Source organism: Canis aureus, chromosome 24 (assembly GCF_053574225.1).
Source record: "Canis aureus isolate CA01 chromosome 24, VMU_Caureus_v.1.0, whole genome shotgun sequence".
In the NCBI taxonomy this organism is placed as follows: Eukaryota; Metazoa; Chordata; class Mammalia; order Carnivora; family Canidae; genus Canis; species Canis aureus.
The window spans coordinates 20125743-20146097 of NC_135634.1; the positions used below are offsets into that span (position 1 = coordinate 20125743).

General features: G+C 36.4%; 1 protein-coding gene across 5 annotated transcripts in view; it reads left to right on the forward strand.

Annotated features, from left to right (window-relative positions):
- PALLD (palladin, cytoskeletal associated protein) overlaps window positions 1-20355 on the forward strand; it is a 408251-nt gene that overhangs the window by 19910 nt on the left and 367986 nt on the right. For all 5 annotated transcript variants that reach the window (XM_077868505.1, XM_077868503.1, XM_077868504.1 and 2 more), the window contains exon 2: window positions 6572-7563. In XM_077868505.1, the coding sequence (XP_077724631.1) occupies window positions 6653-7563 (911 nt within the window). In that variant the 5' untranslated portion in view covers window positions 6572-6652. The remainder of the gene's footprint in view (window positions 1-6571; window positions 7564-20355) is intronic.

Consider the following 20355-nt stretch of genomic DNA (forward strand, 5'->3'; position numbering starts at 1 on the left):
TGCCCCTTCTCTCTCTCCCTTTCTTTCTCTCTCTCTCACATACACACTTCAATTATTTCTCTCCTTTAATAATGGAAGAACTGTTCTCTTCCAATCTGAAGTCATTTGTACTATAATAACCCACTTCCTCTTACATCCTGGAAGACCCGGTCTATTCATCACCCCCACTTTCTTACATGGGTCATCTGCTTCTTCCTCTCACCTATCTAATTCTATTAGCACTGAAACATGTTCCTGAGCCACATCGTAAACAAGGAAACCCACCAGATTTCATACTTTTGTCCACCTACTAACTCTGTCTCTCCTCATTTCTATAAAATTCTCAAAACAGTCAATAGCATATACAATCTATATTTTCTTTCCTTCAGAGTTTCTCAACATATGTGGAACCTGGCTTAAATCTCTGTCACATACACCAAAACTGCTGTTGCCAATGTTGCTAAATGTTTCCAGTTGCTAAGTCAAAAAGATACTTCCTCCTTCTCAAGACATTTCCTTGCCCAGTTTCCATGACACCTTAGTCTCCTGGTTTTCTCCCAACTCTCTGGAGAATTGTTTCCTTTTCTCTCTCTTTCCTTGATGACCTTATCTACCCCCATGTCTTATAGAACCACCCATGGGCTAATAATTCCCAATCTAGTTTTGCTCTTTTATTATGTACTCTGAACCAGTATCTCAAATTGCCTTCCAGAAATCGCTAACAGAGTTCTTAGTTGCAAAAGGTGCAAATCAAAATTAAAATTTTTTTCTCAAAACTTCTTCCCCTATTTGTATCATGTGAGTTAATGGCACCATCCAACCCATTGTTTGAATAAGAAATCTATAATCTTTCCTCAGCCTCATCTCTTCATTTAATCAATCAGATTTCTGTCCTATCTTCTACCTTTTGCTTCAATTCACTGTTGTCCATCCCAGGGTTACTTATTCAGACTTCTGTCATCTTTTTTTTAATCTATTAGTTGTGCTCCGTAATGGCAAGAAATATTCTTTGGTCAACATGAGTGCAAAACAAATTATTTATTTATTTTTTTTTCTTTTCTTTTTTTTTTTTTTTTTTTATTTATTTATTTTTTCAAAACAAATTATTGATAGGAGTTGTGGCAATTCACAGAATGAGGCCCATAGTGTATGCTGGAAGCAAGACCACAAGGCCAGAAATAGGCTCATGTATGGCTACCACTGCTGTGGTAATGGTCCACACCATTACCACCAGCTAAATGGTCCACACCACAGCTTCCACCTCCCACTCTCTGCACAGCCACCACTCCTGCCCCTCCATACTGCAAGTTGCTGCATCTACAGCTACTCCCAGAAGTCAGAATGTTTTCTCCATGGAACCTGCCTTGAAGTCCAAGATGGATGCATATAATTGCCATGTGTCAAGACTTGTGCCAGGCTCCAAGGGGCTGGGAAAGCAAATATTTGGAGAATCCATGTTCCATTATGATAAGTGAGCTTAGTTTCTCACTGAGGCTCAAAACGTGAGGCATTATCCAAAACTAATAAGGATGTTCAAATGATGGGCAACCAAAGATAAAGCAATGATAAATACACACAGCCTGAGAATAGGACACAAGCCTTCCCATTGACTTTCATCTTGTCTTCCTCTTCCCCTGACTCAATCCTTGAGTTTCTTTCTAAAATGCAACTCTGGTGATACTTCTCATGTACTTAACAGTCTTCTTTGTCCTCTAACTGCACCTAAGATAAAATTCAAGTTCTTGACATGGTTTCAGGATCTCTGACATCACTCTTGCTTTCTAACTTTTTCTCTGGTGACTTTCCCCCATCTCCAGATAGATTTCTGTTTCACCAAACCTCTCTGAGTTACCTGAGTCTGCCGTACTCTCCCTGGGATCCACAACTTTGTCCATCCTTCTGCCGATGTTCTCTTTACCTGCCTAACTCTCCCTCATTCTTCACATACCATTTTATAGGCTTCATCTTCCACAAAACTTTTCTTGATCATATAACCCTGTTATCCCCTCTGAGTGCTAACATAACACTTTGTTCTTCTCTCATCACAGCTCTTGACACGCTAAATTATATATGCTCATTACTTATTTAAATCCCCCATACACTAAGGTCCATGAGGGCAGAAACCTGTCTTTTTTTTTTTTTTTTCGAAACCTGTCTTTTTTAAAATTACATTTTCCAATCTCTCTCACACTGAGTTCAATACAAAAAATTAGTTTCTCGAAGGCCAAAAACAAATAAACAGACCAACAGAGAAAAGAAACTTCTCTTCCAAAGAAAAATAAATTTTGCAAGAAATGAAAATATGGTCTGCTTTTCCTTCAGAATATAAATATACTTTTGGCCCTAGCATCTCTCTCTTCCAATTTTCATGTCTTCTGAGTTAATGTTGCCTGGTAGCTTATATCTTCACATGTTTTAAGAGTTGACCCTGACCTTGACTTCTCCTAAACCATCTACCATTTTTGCTGACTGAAGGGCTAATTGTAATTCAAGGTTCTGTCCTGGGAGAAACTAATCTGCCTTCTCGGGACAAACTATGAAAGACTTTAAAATAAGCAATACAGAACTGGTATCTTTTCAATTAAATATTCGGTAGGGTCTCTGGACCTTCCAAGGTCATCTGATTTTATTGTGGTCTATACATTTACTGTCTTTAATTAGGTAATTTTATAACTTTGTAAATTGTAAAAATCTGGTAACAATGTAAATTATACTTCAGCATAGATATACAAATACATTTTTTCCAGTAAAAATACTATTAGTTTGTACTCCATAGAAATGACTCCAAACATTATATTTTATTGCTCTCTATATATTAACCAGTTTCAAATTTATTAGTAAATTCATTTTAGCATTCTTGATTGTCTGCATATACACTTACATACTTATATATACATATATATTATACTTATATATGTATCCATATACTTTAGAGTCTGCTTTAAAATACTTATATATCAAGGCAGCCCGGGTGGCTCAGCGGTTTAGCACCGCCTTCAACTCAGGGCCTGATCCTGGAGACCCGGGATCGAGTCCCACATCGGGCTCCCTGCATGGAACCTGTTTCTCCTTCTGCCTGTGTCTCTGCCTCTGTGTGTGTCTGTGTCTCTCATGAATAAATAAATAAAATCTTAAAAAAGAAGAAATACTTATATATCTTACCAGTTTCCTCATTAATTAGGTAAATAAAACCTCGCATGAATGTTTATTTTGGTGCTTGTATATTTGCCATGATTTTACTATTTTTTTTCTTTTTTGTGGCCAGAAACAAGCTCCAAACTTTCTTTCTTTCTTTCTTTCTTTCTTTCTTTCTTTCTTTCTTTCTTTCTTTCTTTCTTTCTTTCTCTTTCTCTCTTTCTCTCTTTCTTTCTTTCTTTCTTTCTTTCTTCTTTTTTTCGACTTTATTTATTTATTCATGAGACACAGAGAGAGAGAGGCAGAGACATAGAGGGAGAAGCAGGCTCCTCGCAGGAAGCCTGATGCAGGACTCAATCCCGGAACAGGATCTTGCCCTAAGCCAAAGGCAGATGCTCAACCACTAAGCCATCCAGGTATCCCCCCTTTTTTTAAAGATTTTATTTATTTATTCATGAGAGACACACAGAGAGAGGCAGAGACATAGAGGGAGAAGCATAAGCTCCAAGCTTTCTATTACTGTTCCCCAGATTTGGCTTCCCACTGAGAACCATGACCACTAGAACACTAGTATGTGGTCTCTCCTTCTACCTTCATAAACTTCCAAGCTCCTACCAATGTTTCTGGATTTTGAGATTCAGAAAGCTTTGACCTTAAGGGAAAGTGGCACACAAACTGAAGGAGAATTTTCTAGTTCCTGATACTTAAGTCTTGGGAGAAGGCTAGGTAGGAAAGTAAAAGCTAATAGGTACTTAGGATGAAAAGTATGTGAAAAAAAACTAAAAATCAGGCTATATATTTTCATATTTAATTTTGTTTTCTCTATATTATATATTATATACATAATAATCTCTATGTTTGATGTGCCTTTTCGAAATCATATATTAACTGCCTGCTTCTCGTGAACAAAACATATTAAAATATACAAAACTGATTACATCTTCTCTCCATATATGAACTATATTTAAAGAATCAGTGAGGAATCAAAATGATTCCATTCTGGAGCACAGACAGGACAAAGGAATTACAGTAATATTATAAAGAGGCAGACAGTGACAAAACCAGTCCAATGGATTTGTAAGATTTACTAGGAGAATAGGGGGTAATATGGTTTAGTAGATAGGATAGCACTAGAATGTGGAGGATCTCATAATTCAAGTACAACAGAGTAATCTTTCTAAGAGGACGCCTAAAACACAAGTACAACTTTTGACTAAAGAAAACATGGTAGGTTAATATTGAGCTTTAGGATCTGATTACATATCTTCTGTTAAATTGACAGATTCTATGAATCACTGTATCTTATGTGGTAGTAAGTCCTTGAGGTAGATTACTAGAACCCCTTTACATAATGTTCTTTGAGATTGGAGACTTACAGGAGTCAAAAATGCAAGCTGGCTCGTTTTTGGTCATAGGAGAGAAAATGACATGTCACTTAATAAGACAAAATCTCATCACTCTAAGAATCCCTAGATGGGAAACTGCTTCTGGACAAGCAACCCAATTCTGAGGAACACTTACCTTATGGAGAATGAATTTCTTACCAAGTTTACTCCTGACCCAACCTATAAAGTTGAGTTTCACAACATCCAACAAGCTTCCTTTGTTGACATCTAGACTCAACCTTGAGGCAAATTTCCCTTCTGAAGTTTTCCAGATCTTCCCTCTATCATTCTCTGAACAATATATAGAAAAAGAATAGCATACTTAGAGTAACAGGAGAGTCATTACCTCATAACATTTAGTTCAAAATGCAGTGGAATTTCAGCTGCTGCCCCATTATTTTGCAGATCGTGAAACCAGTAGTGGCATTTCTATATAATGAACATAGAAATGCTGGTGGTATTTCCATATAAATGTCCTATACAAGGCACAAAGTTCTCTCACATGTCCTTAAAAGATTGTTAGGTTCTCATAGCAACAAAGCTCTTTTAGTTTTCCTTTAATACTCTAATTTTTATATCATGTTATTTGTTTAATGTCTTCTCTACTTCTCCCCTTTATAATCCCATATGACTTTTAATTCTTTGAATATAAGGACTGTGACCTCAGTCTAGATCAAGAGTCAGCAAACTGACCCAAACCCTGGGCCAAATCCATCTATCCATCTCACCACCTGTTTCTATGTGACCTGCAGACTAACAATTATATGTGTGTGTGTGTGTGTGTGTATATATATATATAATCAGTATATATATATATATATATATATACACTTTTTCTTTTCTTTTTTTTAAGAGAGGACAGTGAGAGAGAGGGAGGTGGGAGGAGGGGCAGAAGGAGAGAGAGAATTCCAAGCAGACACGGGGCTTGATCTCATGACCTGAGATCCTGACCTGAGCCAAAATCAAGAGTCGGATGCTGAACCGATTAAGCCACCCAGGTGTCCCTATATATTTTAACTGTTGAAAAAAAATCAAATTCAAAGGAAAAATAAAATTTTGACATGTAAAAATTATATAAAATTCAAATATCAGTGTCCATAAATAAAGATTTGTTGGCACATAGCCATTCTTATTCATTTATATATTGTCATTGGCCAGTCATGTCGCAATGCAAAGTTGATCTCCAGTCCAGATCAAGACTCTTGTTTATCTCTTCCTGGCTGAGAAAACCAGAGAGCTCAGGGAAAAAGTCAGCCTTCTTGCTTTCATCCTGCATGTCTGACAGGGAATCATAGAAGGAGTCATGGGAGGAAGTCTCTGACATATTTCAATAGTCTTCATACACTCTTTGTTTGCTTTCAACAGGAAGGCCAGAGGCATTGTGTCTTTGTACAACAGAGACGTACAGCCCACAAAGTCAAAAATATTTACATTTGGCCCTTGGTAAAACAATTTGCCAATCTCCAGTCTAGAAAATGAAACTTAATAAGTTATTATAATTATGTGTTGAAATAACTATTGAATGAGTAAATATGAATGCATATAAATGGACACAAGGAAAAAATGAAACAAGATTTCAAATATTTCATTGAAAACTAAAGATAAATTAAAATCCAAATATATTTGTGGTTTAGAGTGAGATAAACAGAATCAGATTTACTTAAAATATCAATAAGCCACTAATCTCATAACATTAATGAAATTAGAGCTTTAATGAGGTATATAGTGGGGGGAGATAGAAAAGAAGGAGGCTCTAAGAAGAGCAGAATGCCCTACTATATTTTTAATGCCTGCTGCAGATATTTTTTTTTTTTAGCTATTCAATGGTGGTTAGTAAGATACTTAATATTCACTCACAGGGAAAATATTACATTAAAGTGATAAATAATAAATGCAAGTATACTTAATATTTCTCCCAACTTGAAGAAGAGAGAAAAAAGTATTTTTACAAAACTTTATTTGTTCACTTTAATGTTTCTCCCAACTTGTAAATTAGTAGTATTATGAAAATACACACAAACACACACACAACCATTACTACTAATGGCAATTCTCTCTATGTCGTCTTGCAGAACACAAGAAATAAACTGGTTTCCAGTGCCTCTGGCCTTCCTGTTGAAAGCAAACAAAGAGTGTATGAAGACTATTGAAATATGTCGGAGACTTCCTCCCATGACTCCTTCTACGATTCCCTGTCAGACATGCAGGAAGAAAGCAAGAAGGCTGACTTCTTCCCTGAGCTCTCTGCTTTTCTCAGCCAGGAAGAGATAAACAAGAGTCTTGATCTGGCCCGGAGAGCGATAGCCAACTCTGAAACAGAAGATTTTGACTCAGAAAAGGAGATCTCACAGATTTTCAACACCTCTCCTGTAAGTGTCTGTGAAAATCCTTCCCATAAGGAGACCAGATTTGGAGAACCAACCTCCTCAGGAAGACCTCATGGTAACAGGCCAACACCTGTCCAACCTCTGCCAGAACAAACTGACCGTATCTCTTCATCTCCTTCAAAGAGGAAACCTGCCAAATCACCCTTGCTTGCCAGTCCCAGCTATATCCGGAGCCTCCGAAAGGCTGAAAAACGTGGTGCAAAAACTCCCAACACAAATGTAAAGCCCAAACCAGCATATCAAGTTAAGACTGGCCCCCAGAGCCAGCTATGTGACAAGGCAGCTAATTTCATTGAGGAGCTGACATCCATATTTAGAGAAGCAGCAAAGCCAAGAAATAGAAGCCCCACTGGGGAGTCCTCATCACCAGACAGTGGGTACTTGTCTCCTAAAAATCAGCCGTCAACCCTGATGAGTGCCTCAGCCAGCCAGAGCCCCACTGGAGACCAACAGGAGATAGAAGCGAAGGTCAAGTTACCCAAAGCCAGGCACTGCTACCAAGCAGACCAGGACAAGGCAGTGCCAACCAATAACATCTCTCACCCACAGCCCCAGAATGCACTCCACTTCCCCTCAGCTCCACGATTCATCCAGAAGCTTCGGAGCCAAGAAGTGGCAGAAGGAAGTAGAGTTTACTTGGAGTGTAGAGTCACTGGAAACCCAACTCCTCGAGTCAGGTAAGAACTTTTTATTGTGAATATCAAATGATTTGTGTTGACTTTTGATTTTACTTTAATGTTCAATGAGAAGAAATTTCCTGTATAGTGAGCCCTCTGGAGCCTGACATGATGTTTTCAAATACCTGCAAGGAAAAAGCATCCCAGAATCGCAAATACTAGTTGTAGTAGATATCACTGGTGGGATGTGCCTGTTATCGTGAACCATGTGCTACTAAGGAGAAGGCAAAGTATCAGACAGGCATAGAGGAGCACAAATAGGTTATTAAATAGGACTCTGGTATGAATAACATCCCAGGAAACTTAAAATGTAAACTGATTCATTTAAGGTACCATGAAAGTGTGTGCATAACTTGAATACGAGGTGCTGAAGATGGCTGAAAGTGTGGCTAAAACTGGAAGTTTTCTGCCAGTACAGAGATGCAAGGCACAGATATGCAGAGGCCAACCACAAGATTTACCCCCAAATATATAATCTGATCTAAGGCCTGGGCTAAGTGGGCACATACTCAGTTTAAAAAAGCACACCCACATACCTTCAATGTGATGCGACCAAGGAAACAAAGAAAGATAAACCATGGTGAAAGTCATACAGGTCTGTCGCTCATACACCAGCTCTGGCCACTACAGCCAGAGATATAGCAAAAAACAAACAAACAAACAAACAAACAATTACATGAGCGTGAGGTTAGTTGGAATCCATATACACTTACACCCCCATGACTATTCTAATGTCTAGAGTTCTTCCTTCTTGCAGAGTTCATACTTTCTCTGCAAAAAGTTAAAGAAGGTTGACCCTGGAATCAAATTGCAGTGTTTCCAATCATGGCTCCACCTTTTGCCAATTGTGTCATTGAGGCAAGTTACTTTGTGACTTAGTTTTTTTTATCTGTGAAATGGGAATTAAAATAATGCCTACCTCATTCTATTTCATAAGGACCAAGTAAAATAATATGTGAAAAAATAAAACAGTGCTTTGCCCCTTGTGACTGCTGTGTTAGTATCTAATACTTTTATTATTTCTCATTACTTAATTTTATATGCCAAAATGAAAATAACATTACAAACTGGATTATACTACAAAAATAAGCCATTTATTCATTCAGTTATTTTGAAAGTTTTGCTTTTATTAATGAAAGATGTTTTACTTGGATTACGTAAATATTAAAAAGTAAACTCAAAATTGTGAAATTTGGCAAAATGTTAAGTAGGCATCATTGGCTAAAAATTGCAATACTGGTACATTCTTATTAATATAGCATTTCACAAGCCACAAACTTGACCTCTTACCCTACATCCACTAATAGACACTCTGCTAGAGTTAGTCTCTTAGTTTGACAGGTTATTGCTCACAAACATGAAGTAAACATTAGCATTATTGGCTAAAAAGTGGTGTAATTAAAGGCAGGGAATTTTTTTTTTCCCAACCAATTTGTTCAACTAATTCCTCTGGAGTCAGTTTTTACAGTAATTTTACTATATTTCTTTTAGAAACTGACAGCAGGGGGCAGTAAAAAACTTCTTACTGGATTCATTCCATTCAAGATGTCATCCTAAATTCTGCATTTATGTATCTTTTCGATACAGAATTTTTCTTATCATTTTTGCCTATGATGGAGATGAAATTGTGTGGTACTTTTGGATTCTACTTAGATTGCTTTCAACCTACTAATCTTGTGAACAAATAATTCTTTATGAGTAATACTTTCATACGTCATTCAAAACAGTTTCACAGGTTTTCATACTACATATGACTCCACTGACATTAACCTCCAAAATAAGCCCCTTTCAAAAAAAATTTTTTTTAATTAAAAAAAAAAATAAGCCCATTTCAAACATATTACTGTGGCAGGTAAATATACTATGCCCTTTCAAAAATGACAAAAACAATCTGTTTAATATCAAAGGATTCGTTCAAGTGAGCAGACCATAATTATTATATTAAGGTTCACTTAAACATTTAGTAATTTGGGGAACATCAAATTCATGCTTCTGTCTCCCTTTTTTTACTGGGATTGAGGGTGTTAACTTAGTAACTACAGAATTATTAACTAGTTTTCTCTTGTCACCTCCTGGCCTAGCAAAGTTCATGACCAATGTCCTTAAACATTACAAGTTATGCCTTTCTAGAGTTAATTAAGTCTTAGATGAAATGCACCATTGTTTAAAACTAGCTGGTCATTTTTGTATCCTTTGGAATTTTTGTTTGTTTTGTTTTGTATTTTGAGAGGGAAATGTACTGGATTTTCTTAATTTCTGTTCCAAAGATTTTGGTACTCTCTTTTATGCATTTGTAGGTATACCAAATGCCTAAGAACACTGAGTTCCTTTTCCACATGAGACATGAGTGTCTAAAAAGATCATCTTCTTTGAAGGAAACTTCATATGAAGAATACTACCTTTAATAAAATGTGCCCTCCTCTGGAGCATTTTAGAACCTGGCTCAGACTCAGTCAGTCCAGGAGACTCTAAACCCAGAGATTGCACAGACCTATTGATTGCTAGGCTACCTCCTAAGATCCCAGAACCAGGTAACAGGACCCATAGAGAGCAAGGGGTATCAGAGGAACCTGAAGCAACCAATAAGCAGAAGACCAACAGACGATGACTGGTAAGCATAGAGACATTCAGTTATTGAGAAGTCAGCAGCTATAGGGCAGGTGAGTAAGATGTGGTGCAATTGCCAATGGTAAAGTCCAGACTTACTTCAAAGAAATGCATCACGGGAAAAGATGGCAGCAGGTATCTGCATCCAGATACAGGGTCTGAAGCACAGGGAAAAACTTCTACCCTTCAGGAATTTAAGGAAAAGGTAAGGCTACTGCTCCAAAGGACAATAGAAGAGGCACAGTTCAGGAAATAGAGACTCAGGTATGGTTAAATGAGGTGAGACTTTAGTGACTAAACTTGTGCTGCGTCCAGAATAGGGAAACAAATTGTTAGACTAACATGGCTGGGCTACTAAGCTGCTGGCCTGGAGCTACTTAAATTTGGCCTGAATAGAAATTTGGTCTGGGAAACTGGACGTAGTGAAACTTAATGAAGGTAGATAAAGTGGTCCCAGCAAAAGGGAGGATTGGTGGAAACAGTAGGATCGAAGCCAGGCCAGTTCAGTCCAAGGCTTTTCTACTTTATTCTCCCACAAATATATGGCATAAATATCAGATATAACCACAAAGAGAACTGAAAAAAATGTATTTTCCTTCTTTATTTTTGCATAGTTCCAACACAACCTCAACAAAAAGAGAAAGGCTGGTGGAAGAAAGCTTATGTATAGTAACTGAGGCTGTATACAATCTAGATACTACTCAAATTACACACAAATTATTTGTTAACATTTTGAATTATTACATTAAATTAAATCAAGTCAGAATTTACACATTTTTCTGATATGTCCCAGTGTTTGGTATTTCTCATACACTACTTTATAATAGTAGTTATAAAACATGTTCCTTTATATCACTCACTTTCCCTGTTCCCTCCACTCTCAGCTTTTGTGAGTTGGAGAAAAATTCACGAAGAATTTTAGTTCAGAAGTACTATAAAAATGAGACCTCTCATTTTCACTTTATATTTTTAAAAATATTTTATTATGGCAACCATATATTTCAAACCATTTTAAAGAAACTGAGAAATAGGGAATTATTTGCCTACTAATAGAAAAATTATTAATTAATCATAGAGACTAGAATATAACTCAGGTCTTCTAATTCCTGATCAGGTACTGAGTGACTCACAAGAAGATTTGGCCACTGTCACTACTGTTTTGCTTGTTGTGGATGGCTTACTGACAAGCTCCAGAAATGGAGATGAGCAAAACTGCCACCTGGAATTCATTCCAAATACCTTTAAAGAAAATAATATCTTGATAATTTCCACAATATTTTTCTACTAAAAAACACACACACACACACACAGAGCCATTCATGGTTATTCTCTTTCTTTGCAGTAAGTTAATACTGCAAAGTAAGTCAATCAACATAAACGAAAAAATGTTTGGGCATGGGGGAAAGCAGAAATTCCCCATCAAGTAACTACAAACAAAATAAATTATTCTCAATTTATAAACAGTAATCCAAACCACCCTCATATTCAAATTGTATTTTGAGGTAAATGTGAACATACTCAGAGAAAAACCACCTTTAAATATCCACTTATTGCAGTAAAAGTGAGTCCAGCAGTAGTCCAAGCACATTTAATATTCTAAGTACAATTACACCTAATCATAAGGAGGCTATTAGGTCATCAGTATTAGCCTAGTAAAGTTTTGATGAATATACAAAATTACATTCTTTCCTTCAAAAATCAAAAATCTAGTACCTCCAATGCTTCCAAATTAGTTTACATTAGTGAGACATTGATCATCATCAAAACCCAAAACAAGAGAATTAGCCATATCAAATCTATGCATGCTGTCTGTAGAAATTTCCATCTCCTCAAAAGAAAATAGAAACAAACCACTGATTCACTTTTTTTCCTAGGAGTATCAGTATATTCCAGTTATTGACTACTTTGGTTTGGGAAAATGTGGCAATAGCACCACTAGCTAGTAGGTTATAAACATGTGGTGATTGTTAAGATTCAGATGGTATAGTTCCAGGAGTATTGTTTGTTTTTGTTAAAGAGTATCTTCACAATGCGACATCAGATATTACCATTAGATTATCAGAATGAAAAATTAACCATGTTGTTACATGAACATGAAATGTAAATAGGTATAAATAATTTGGGGAATAATTTTGTGATATACAATAAAGCTGAAGGTGTACATAACCTAAACTTTCATGTAATTACCAATTGCCTACTGGACATCTCTGCTCAGATATCTAATAGGTATATCAAATTTAATATATCCAAAACTGAACTTGTGGATCTCCTCTCCTCCAAAACCCTTCTCTTTCTAAATCTTCTACATGTCAATAAGTGACAATCTTCCTTCCAGCTACAGCTAAGAGAAAAACTCTGGGGTCATCCTTGGCTCTTCTTTTTCTCACATCTCACATCATCCAATCCACCCAGCAAATGCAGTTGGCTCTGCCTTTAATATACCTAGAATCAGACCACTTCAGACCACTAATTGGGACGTCAACATTGGCTGGGTCAAGCCACCACCATCTTCCCCTGGGATATTTGCATAACCTTCCTAATCTGTCACCTTGTTTCCATCATTGCTCGTTATACTCTTTATTGCCCCTAGCATGATCCTTTTTAATGAAATTGTGGTCACAACACAGTGCAAAGATTTCCAGTGCCTTTTATCTCACTCAGAGTAAAACATAAACATAAAGTAAGGCACCATCTCTCTGATTTCATCTCCTACCATGCCCCTGTTTGGCCCACTCCTGCTACAACGGTGTTCTTGCTATACTCTGACATGCCAGGTGTGTTCCTGTCTCAGGGTTTATGCACATACTGTTTCCTCTTTCCCCAGATATATGCAGGATTAGATCCTTCATCTCCTTCATATCTCTCCTTAAATATCACCTTCATTCAGAGTATAGCCTTCCCTAACTACTCTATGTAAAAGAAAAGGCCCTGCCCAGCTTATTCTCTATTTCACTCATTGTTTTTCTTCACAGAACTTATCCAATAAATTCTGCATTTTACTTGTTTAATTTTTTTCATTGTTTGTCTTCCTAAGTAGAATATAAAACCCTTGAATATAGGGACTGCCATCTGATTCTTGTTGTGTCCCCAGAGCTTAGAATGGTGCTTGGCATATAATAGGTGCTCAGTAAATATGAATTGGATATATAAATGAATTTCACTCCTGGCTATATTTCATGCTAATTTTATACTCATTGAAAAATAATAGCTTTCTATTTTACTCTACTATCCCAGTTATGTATTTGGTATGTTCACAGCAATGTTTCCAATAAATGAATGGCATAATTTAGTCTATACATAACATCTAGAAAATGTCTGGGTGGTAAGCAATGTAAATTAGATATGCTGGCTCTTCGGTGTTTGCCCTCATGAGTTATAAGTTCATCAATTTTCTGAGTTGTCTTAGTTGTTTTAAAGCTTTTAAAATTTTTCTTATTTTAAATTCATGGTAATAGAATGGTATATGTACTCAGTCTTCTGCCAGAGATCTTCTATGGTTAGTCTACCCAATTTATTGACTACAGAGGATAGAAAAATTTGTATATGAGTCTCTCATTCCCAAGACAAAATTCCTGCATTTAGACACCCCACACACACACACACATGCATACACACGTGGTACCTTTTTTGAAATAGTGAAAATCTGAAGACTAACAAGAGTTGCATATTGTCATTTCACCAACCCAATTATCCCCCCCATATTATCATATGTGGTAAATGGGAGCAAGCAAAATGGGGCAGAATCCAACAGAAACAATACCAATTAATGTTGTAGGTTCCTGGGGCACCTGGGTAGCTCAGTGGCTGAGCGTCTGCCCTTGGATTAGGTCATGATCCTGGGGTGCTGGGATCAAGTCCCACAACAGGCTCCCTATAGGACCTATTATATGCCAAGCACCATTCTAAGCTCTAGGGACACAACAAGAATCAGATGGCACTCCCTCTGCCTGTGTCTCTGTCTCTCTCTGTGTCTCTCATGAATAATAAATAAAATCTTCAAAAAAAATGTTTTAGGTTCCTATTTTTCTTATTCTTTTATCATTTCCTTTAATTTATTTCTAAATCTTTTAATTGTTTTCTTTTTCCGTACATTTGCATTGGCTTGAAAAACTAAGTCTTTTGTATTTTACAGGGGACAATTAGTGTTCTCAACATCAAATTACCATTGAACTAGAAACCAAAGGAGATTAAGCAACAGAGTAGCACCTTTATTTTCATTGAAATGAAATAAACTTATCTCTGATTCCCCCTCATAGGTGATTTTTATGAGTTAATAAATTAAGGCAATATGACCTATTATGCTATTATATCCTCTTTCCTATCCTTTTCATTTCTTTCTCAACCCCTATTTCCATCCAATATCCACCCACTTGTAATTCCCATGTGAAAAATGACCTATACCTCTACAATGCTTTAACTGCTAAAAGCAGTTTAATATGAATTAAATTTATATTCAAATGAATATTGAATCTGCTTTTGTAGACCAGTGAGTAAAATAAGGTAGCTCAGTATCAATGAACCCAGGAAATATTGGCTCTGTTTTGTGGAGCTATTGTTTAACAATTTGAACATTACAGAGTGACAGCAACTGCCCTATCATCTGTTCTTGGCCAACCCATGAACCTGTGATGCTGTGATAGGCCAATTCTACTGTACACAATGCTGTTCATATGGATATCTCAATGAATCAAGAAGCAAACTTGATATTCAAGGCAAATATGGAGTATTAATATAGTAATAACAATCATTGGTATATAGTTATAAAGTAGCAGCAGCCAAATCAGATAGTAGGATCTATTCTAAAGAATTGGTTCCATCATTTCAGTTTACATCTTGATAGCCAAGTTTCTGGATTTAACAAGAAAACTGATCAATAAACAAACATCAACACAAATTTTCCTAGGAAATAAAGGTGGTCAGAAAATCCCTTTACAATTAAGAAATAGATGCTTATGCATTACAAAAAAAAATGCTTACAGAACAAACAGCAAAAGGGTTTTGCAGCTGATCATAAAGATACTGAAGCAAGAGTGTGAATCTGGCCTCTATCACATGTCCAGTCATGTTAGCAAATTATTTCACCTTTCTATGCCTCAGTTTCCTTGTCTGTAAAATGAGAATAATAAAACTACCTACCTCTAGTGTTATTATGAGTGCTAAGTCAATTAACATAAGGAAAGAGTTTAGAACTCTGCCAGTACATAGCTTAATAAATATTAAGGTATATTATAAAGTTATTTATTATTATTATAAAGTGTTCACCTTTATTGTTTATTGTCATTGATTTGTTACATGCTCCCTACACTCTACCTTCTCAAAAATCTTTGAATCTCTTCTTTTTCTTAAAAATTTTTATGCTACAACTTTCTTTTGTACTGCTCATATTTCCAATGGTGTAGGGTTTATAGAGAGGGAACACTTCAACTTTAAAGGCTAAACATAATATATAAAGAATACAATATATCTCAAAAAATGTTTTTAATCCTGTTTGGACAGTGAGTCTCAGATTCCTATCTCAAGGTCAGAATCAATACCCAGGCTGCCAAGGGCTGTTGGGATATTGTCCCCTGATCTGGGTCTATTGTCATTGTCTAGTAACTTTTACCTCACTTGGCCTTCTGTTCCTTCATGGCCGCAGGGGTGGGATTAGAGCCAAAGATAAGTAATTTCTTTCCATCTCTACCCTTCCTCCTACAACTAATCATCTCCACATCCTCTCTTCCCAAACCTAAAAGCTGTGAAGGTCAGCCTTATTGTGGACTCCGGACAACTTGGAAAGCCTTCTAAAATCAAGTCTCTGACTATTGTTTTCTTGCTGCTTTTTAAATTGTTTAGCAATTTTCCTGAGTTAATTTCATGACTCTTTGTGAAATACTTACTAAAGCCAATTGAAAGTGGTTCCCCAACACTTTAACCACTCCCTGTTTTTGTGTTCCAATAATTTCAGCAGGAAGAAAACTCTAAAAATAATTGGAGTAGCAAATGCAGGCTTTTCCCCCAGCTAGATAAATTGGCTTTGATTTTGTATTTTCTTCCTACTAAGTATTATACCATACAGCAAAGCTCTCAAAAGGAAAAGAATGTGGTTTTGGAAGTTTAATTTACTATTATGCAAACTACTGTGAAATAGTTGTTTTGAAAAAATTTGACTCTGAAATTTGGGATGGATACGTTCACAGTCAAAACTACTCAATGTCTTAAGTCTTTTCTGTAGAGTTGCTTAAAGTACTTCTTGACATGTTTCTTCATTTGCCTTGAGGCAGGGCCGCATAATGGATCACTGAACCTGTTTAGGCATAATTACAGCAATTCAAGAACTTCACTTCCATGATGCATTCTTTTGACGGTTAAAAGGAGTTATTTTATAAATACAACTGTAGCAAACACAATTGCAAGTCTGAAACCTGATGCAGCTTACTGTGCTGATCCAGATGCAAACAAAGATTTTCTACCAGTTGATGTGTTCAGGTGATGTGTAGCAATAGAACTGATTCTTTCCTATTTAATTTTAATTTCTTTGAGCCAAGAAACAGGGTCATATTTAATATGTACTGGAATAGGAGTAAAGTGCTAGTCATGTGAGCACTGATAGTGAAACCCAATCAAAAGCCTTTCCTGGCAGAAGAATTACTAATTCCAAGTGGAAACATTGTTTTCTTGATCATGAGTTGTAAGAGTGAAGTCTAATTCTATATAATAGCATAGAGGAAATTAGGCCACAGAAACAAGTTTCCAATGAGTGGTTATATGGTTCACATGTGGGCTAGAACACTTAAATAAAAATAGCCTAGGAAACAGGATTTTTTTTTCCCTAAAGTAACAGCTTTTAGTCTTGGTTGTTGGAATTGGTAAGTATTTTCTAAGGGGAAAATAGAAAACAAGTCTGGTGAAAAGGATTTCCAAGTCTTGGAGGAGAATCTTTGAAGAAGGAAGAGGAAAAGGAGGAGGAGGGTGAGGAGAGGGTAGAGGAAGAGAAAGGTGAAAACGAGGAGAAAGAAGGAAAGGAGGATAGGAGGGAGGAAGGGAGGACATGTGAAAGGAAAAAAAGAAAATTTATATTTGAAGTGAATTGGTTCTGTCTTTAAAAGCCAGAAATATCTTCAAAATCATTTTTGCCATCATATTCTACATCTAAATTTACAAACACACATACACACACACACACACACACACACATGCACATTTTTAAAAGTAGACTCCACACCCAGTGTGGAGCTCAATACAGGGTGTAGACTCACCACCCTGAGGTCAAGATCTGAGCTGAGATCAAGAGTTGGGCACTTAACCAACTGAGCCATCCAGGTGCCCCTGAAAACACTTATATCTTAATGAAAGAAGATATTACTTGAAACCTTGAAAGATGGTTGATACACAGTGTGGTTCAATGAGTTAAGCATAGGACCTTTCCCATATACTTCTACATATAAGTTTACAAATATTTATATATTAATGAAACAAGATGTTACTTGAAAGACTTATTATATACAGTGTAGTAAAAAAAATCATTTTTGCCATCACAGAAGTTATCACAGATCAATTTCATTAGCAGAGAATATTCCAGTTGTGCTTATACATAGATAGTGCAATAGATATACAGTTATGAAGGCTAAGAAGAGGAAGTAGAAAAAAAAAGAAGAGGAAGTAGGAAATATTTGTTTCAGTTTTGGGTTTTGAACCACCACAGACAAAAATTAAGAATTTTCTACATCATTGGGGAACCCAGACTGTTCAGTCAATTAAACATCTGACTTTCGATTTCAGCTCAAGTCTTGATCTCAAGTTCATGAGTTCAAGCTCCATATTGGGTTCCACATTGGGCATGGAGCCTATTAAAAAAAAAAAAAAAGCAAGAATTTTCTATATCATTATATGTATTTGGATATAATGAAGGAAACACCATGGACTACTGAGCTTTCTAGAATAATGATACTAAAAAGGTATTATTCACAAATAAGAGGATTTGGTCAAAAATAAAGACTTAGCTTAGGCCTAGGCACTCCTAATATTTAGAGGCTTTGTCAGGCCCTCATGAGGAAACTTTTTAAGTTAACACCTGAAACTTACTGTAGTATTCAACTTCATCATACATGTCTGTGCAGTCATTGTGCAGAATTACATAGACCACTAAGTTGTAGGAAGCTTAAGCCATTCTCAAACCCTTTGTTTATCATTCTAAAGTCCCAAGTTAAAATAATTCCTCTTTATTTTCCTGAGAGTATGAAAATTAAAACCTCATAAATGTTGCTGTCATTTTCCTAGTAATAACAGTAGATATTGGGGCACCTGGGTGGCTCAATTGTGCCTCCACTATTGATTTTTCCTCAGATCATGATCTTGGAGTTATGAGACTGGGCTCTGTGCAGGCTCCATGCGGGGTGTGAAACCTACTTTGGATTCTCTCTCTTACTCTCCCTTTGCCCCTCCCCCCCAACATGCTCCCTCTCCCCCTTTCAAAAACAGTATATATAATAATATTAATAGCCAACATTTCTTGAGTACTTAGCACATGCCAGACATTCTTTTCACGGATAAACTCACTATTCCTACAAGGTAGAGACTACCATATTTCTTGAGTACTAAGATATATACTTTGTCATACTTTAACGTGTCTATAATTAGAATGCATCTTGCAGAAGAGAGCATTTCACAATCATTATCAGACCATAGTTATGATACGATTGTGATCGTCTGTATATACACAAATTTGGTCAGAACTGTTTCTTTTGTCATTTTAATTGAGCTGTTTGCCTTTTTGGTACTGCATACTGTTTTTTTTTTTTTTTTTCTTTCTTAATAGTTCATGAAATAATAGTGTCTTATAATGAGTGGTATATTAGGTCCAGCGAGCTATAATATTATAAAATCTCTGTTTTAGAAACAAGAAACAAAAGCGTGAATAGCTTATGAAAATTATCCAATTGCCCAGAGTCTTTACTTTTTAGCATTACCCTATACATCCAAAAAGTCAGAGTGGAACACAAAGAATTTCTTATAGAATGGTGCCCCAGCAAAGTCTGGGTGGGCCCCAGCTTGCCATTAGAAACACCTAACACAGTAGTCATTATTCCTTGAAAAGTGAAATGTTCATGAATTGCTTCCTTCCATTGCCCAAGATAGAAAATTTGGAAAAGAAAGGAAACATGACTAGTGATTTCCTGGTCCTCATGAGAAAACTTTACATTGTGTATACTTCTAGTCACTCTATCGTGTCATCGTTGATGGAGACTCAGCATCGTGATTAGTAGGAACAATCTCCATTCCTGCAGTTTGTGGGACCATGGGGTTATAACTTCTACCATCAAGGCCAGTTAGCCAAGGTCTCTCTCTTTCTCTTGTAAACAGAGCAATAATCCCAAACAGAACATAAGAGATATGATTTGTAATCCAGTACGGTACTCTTTAATTCTTATGTGTAGTGGCCAGCATTTTAATTAAGAATGTGTTGGCATATGTTGGCCAGAATCCTGATTCATGGAGTCATTCTGTGCTCCAAGAACAAGGACAAATTATCACTGCCTGAAATAAAGAAAGAACGGGCCCCAACAATACCAACAACATGTTAGCTCAACTGATTTCTGATAGACCTTTTCTACAAAAGGCCATTGTAAAATATAATACAATAAGGTAATTTTTTTACAGACTAAATAGCTTTAAATTTGAACAGGCAGCTATTAAGAAGGAAGTATCAGTATTAAAGAAATCAGATCAACATTTGGATAGTAGATAGGATGCATGTTGTCATAGTATGTGCAAGCCAGTGTGCATACCAAAATGACAGATGTTCCTCAGCTCACCACAAAATTTATCAAGGGCCACATGGTGTGGTAATTATAGGGGGTGGGTGTTATACATGTAATCAGGGGAGTTCTCTAGGAAAATACCATCTTACCTCAGGGTGGGTCAGTTTCACTTACAGGAAATATGTGTACACATTCAGTTCTACAAGTATCTTGACTAATTCCTTTCTATCCTAGACCCTTAAATTTAACCCCCCCAAAAATTTTTTTAATTGGAGGGAATTGGGGCAAATGTTTTAAGTACTCATTTGTTTAACTGTTGGCTAATGGAATATAATGTGCTACCTCAGATTAGAGATGCCATAACTCCCAGTTAAATAACAGATAGTCCACAGAAAAACAACAAGTAAAATCACTCTAGTATGAGACTTGTGTTTGGATTGTATTT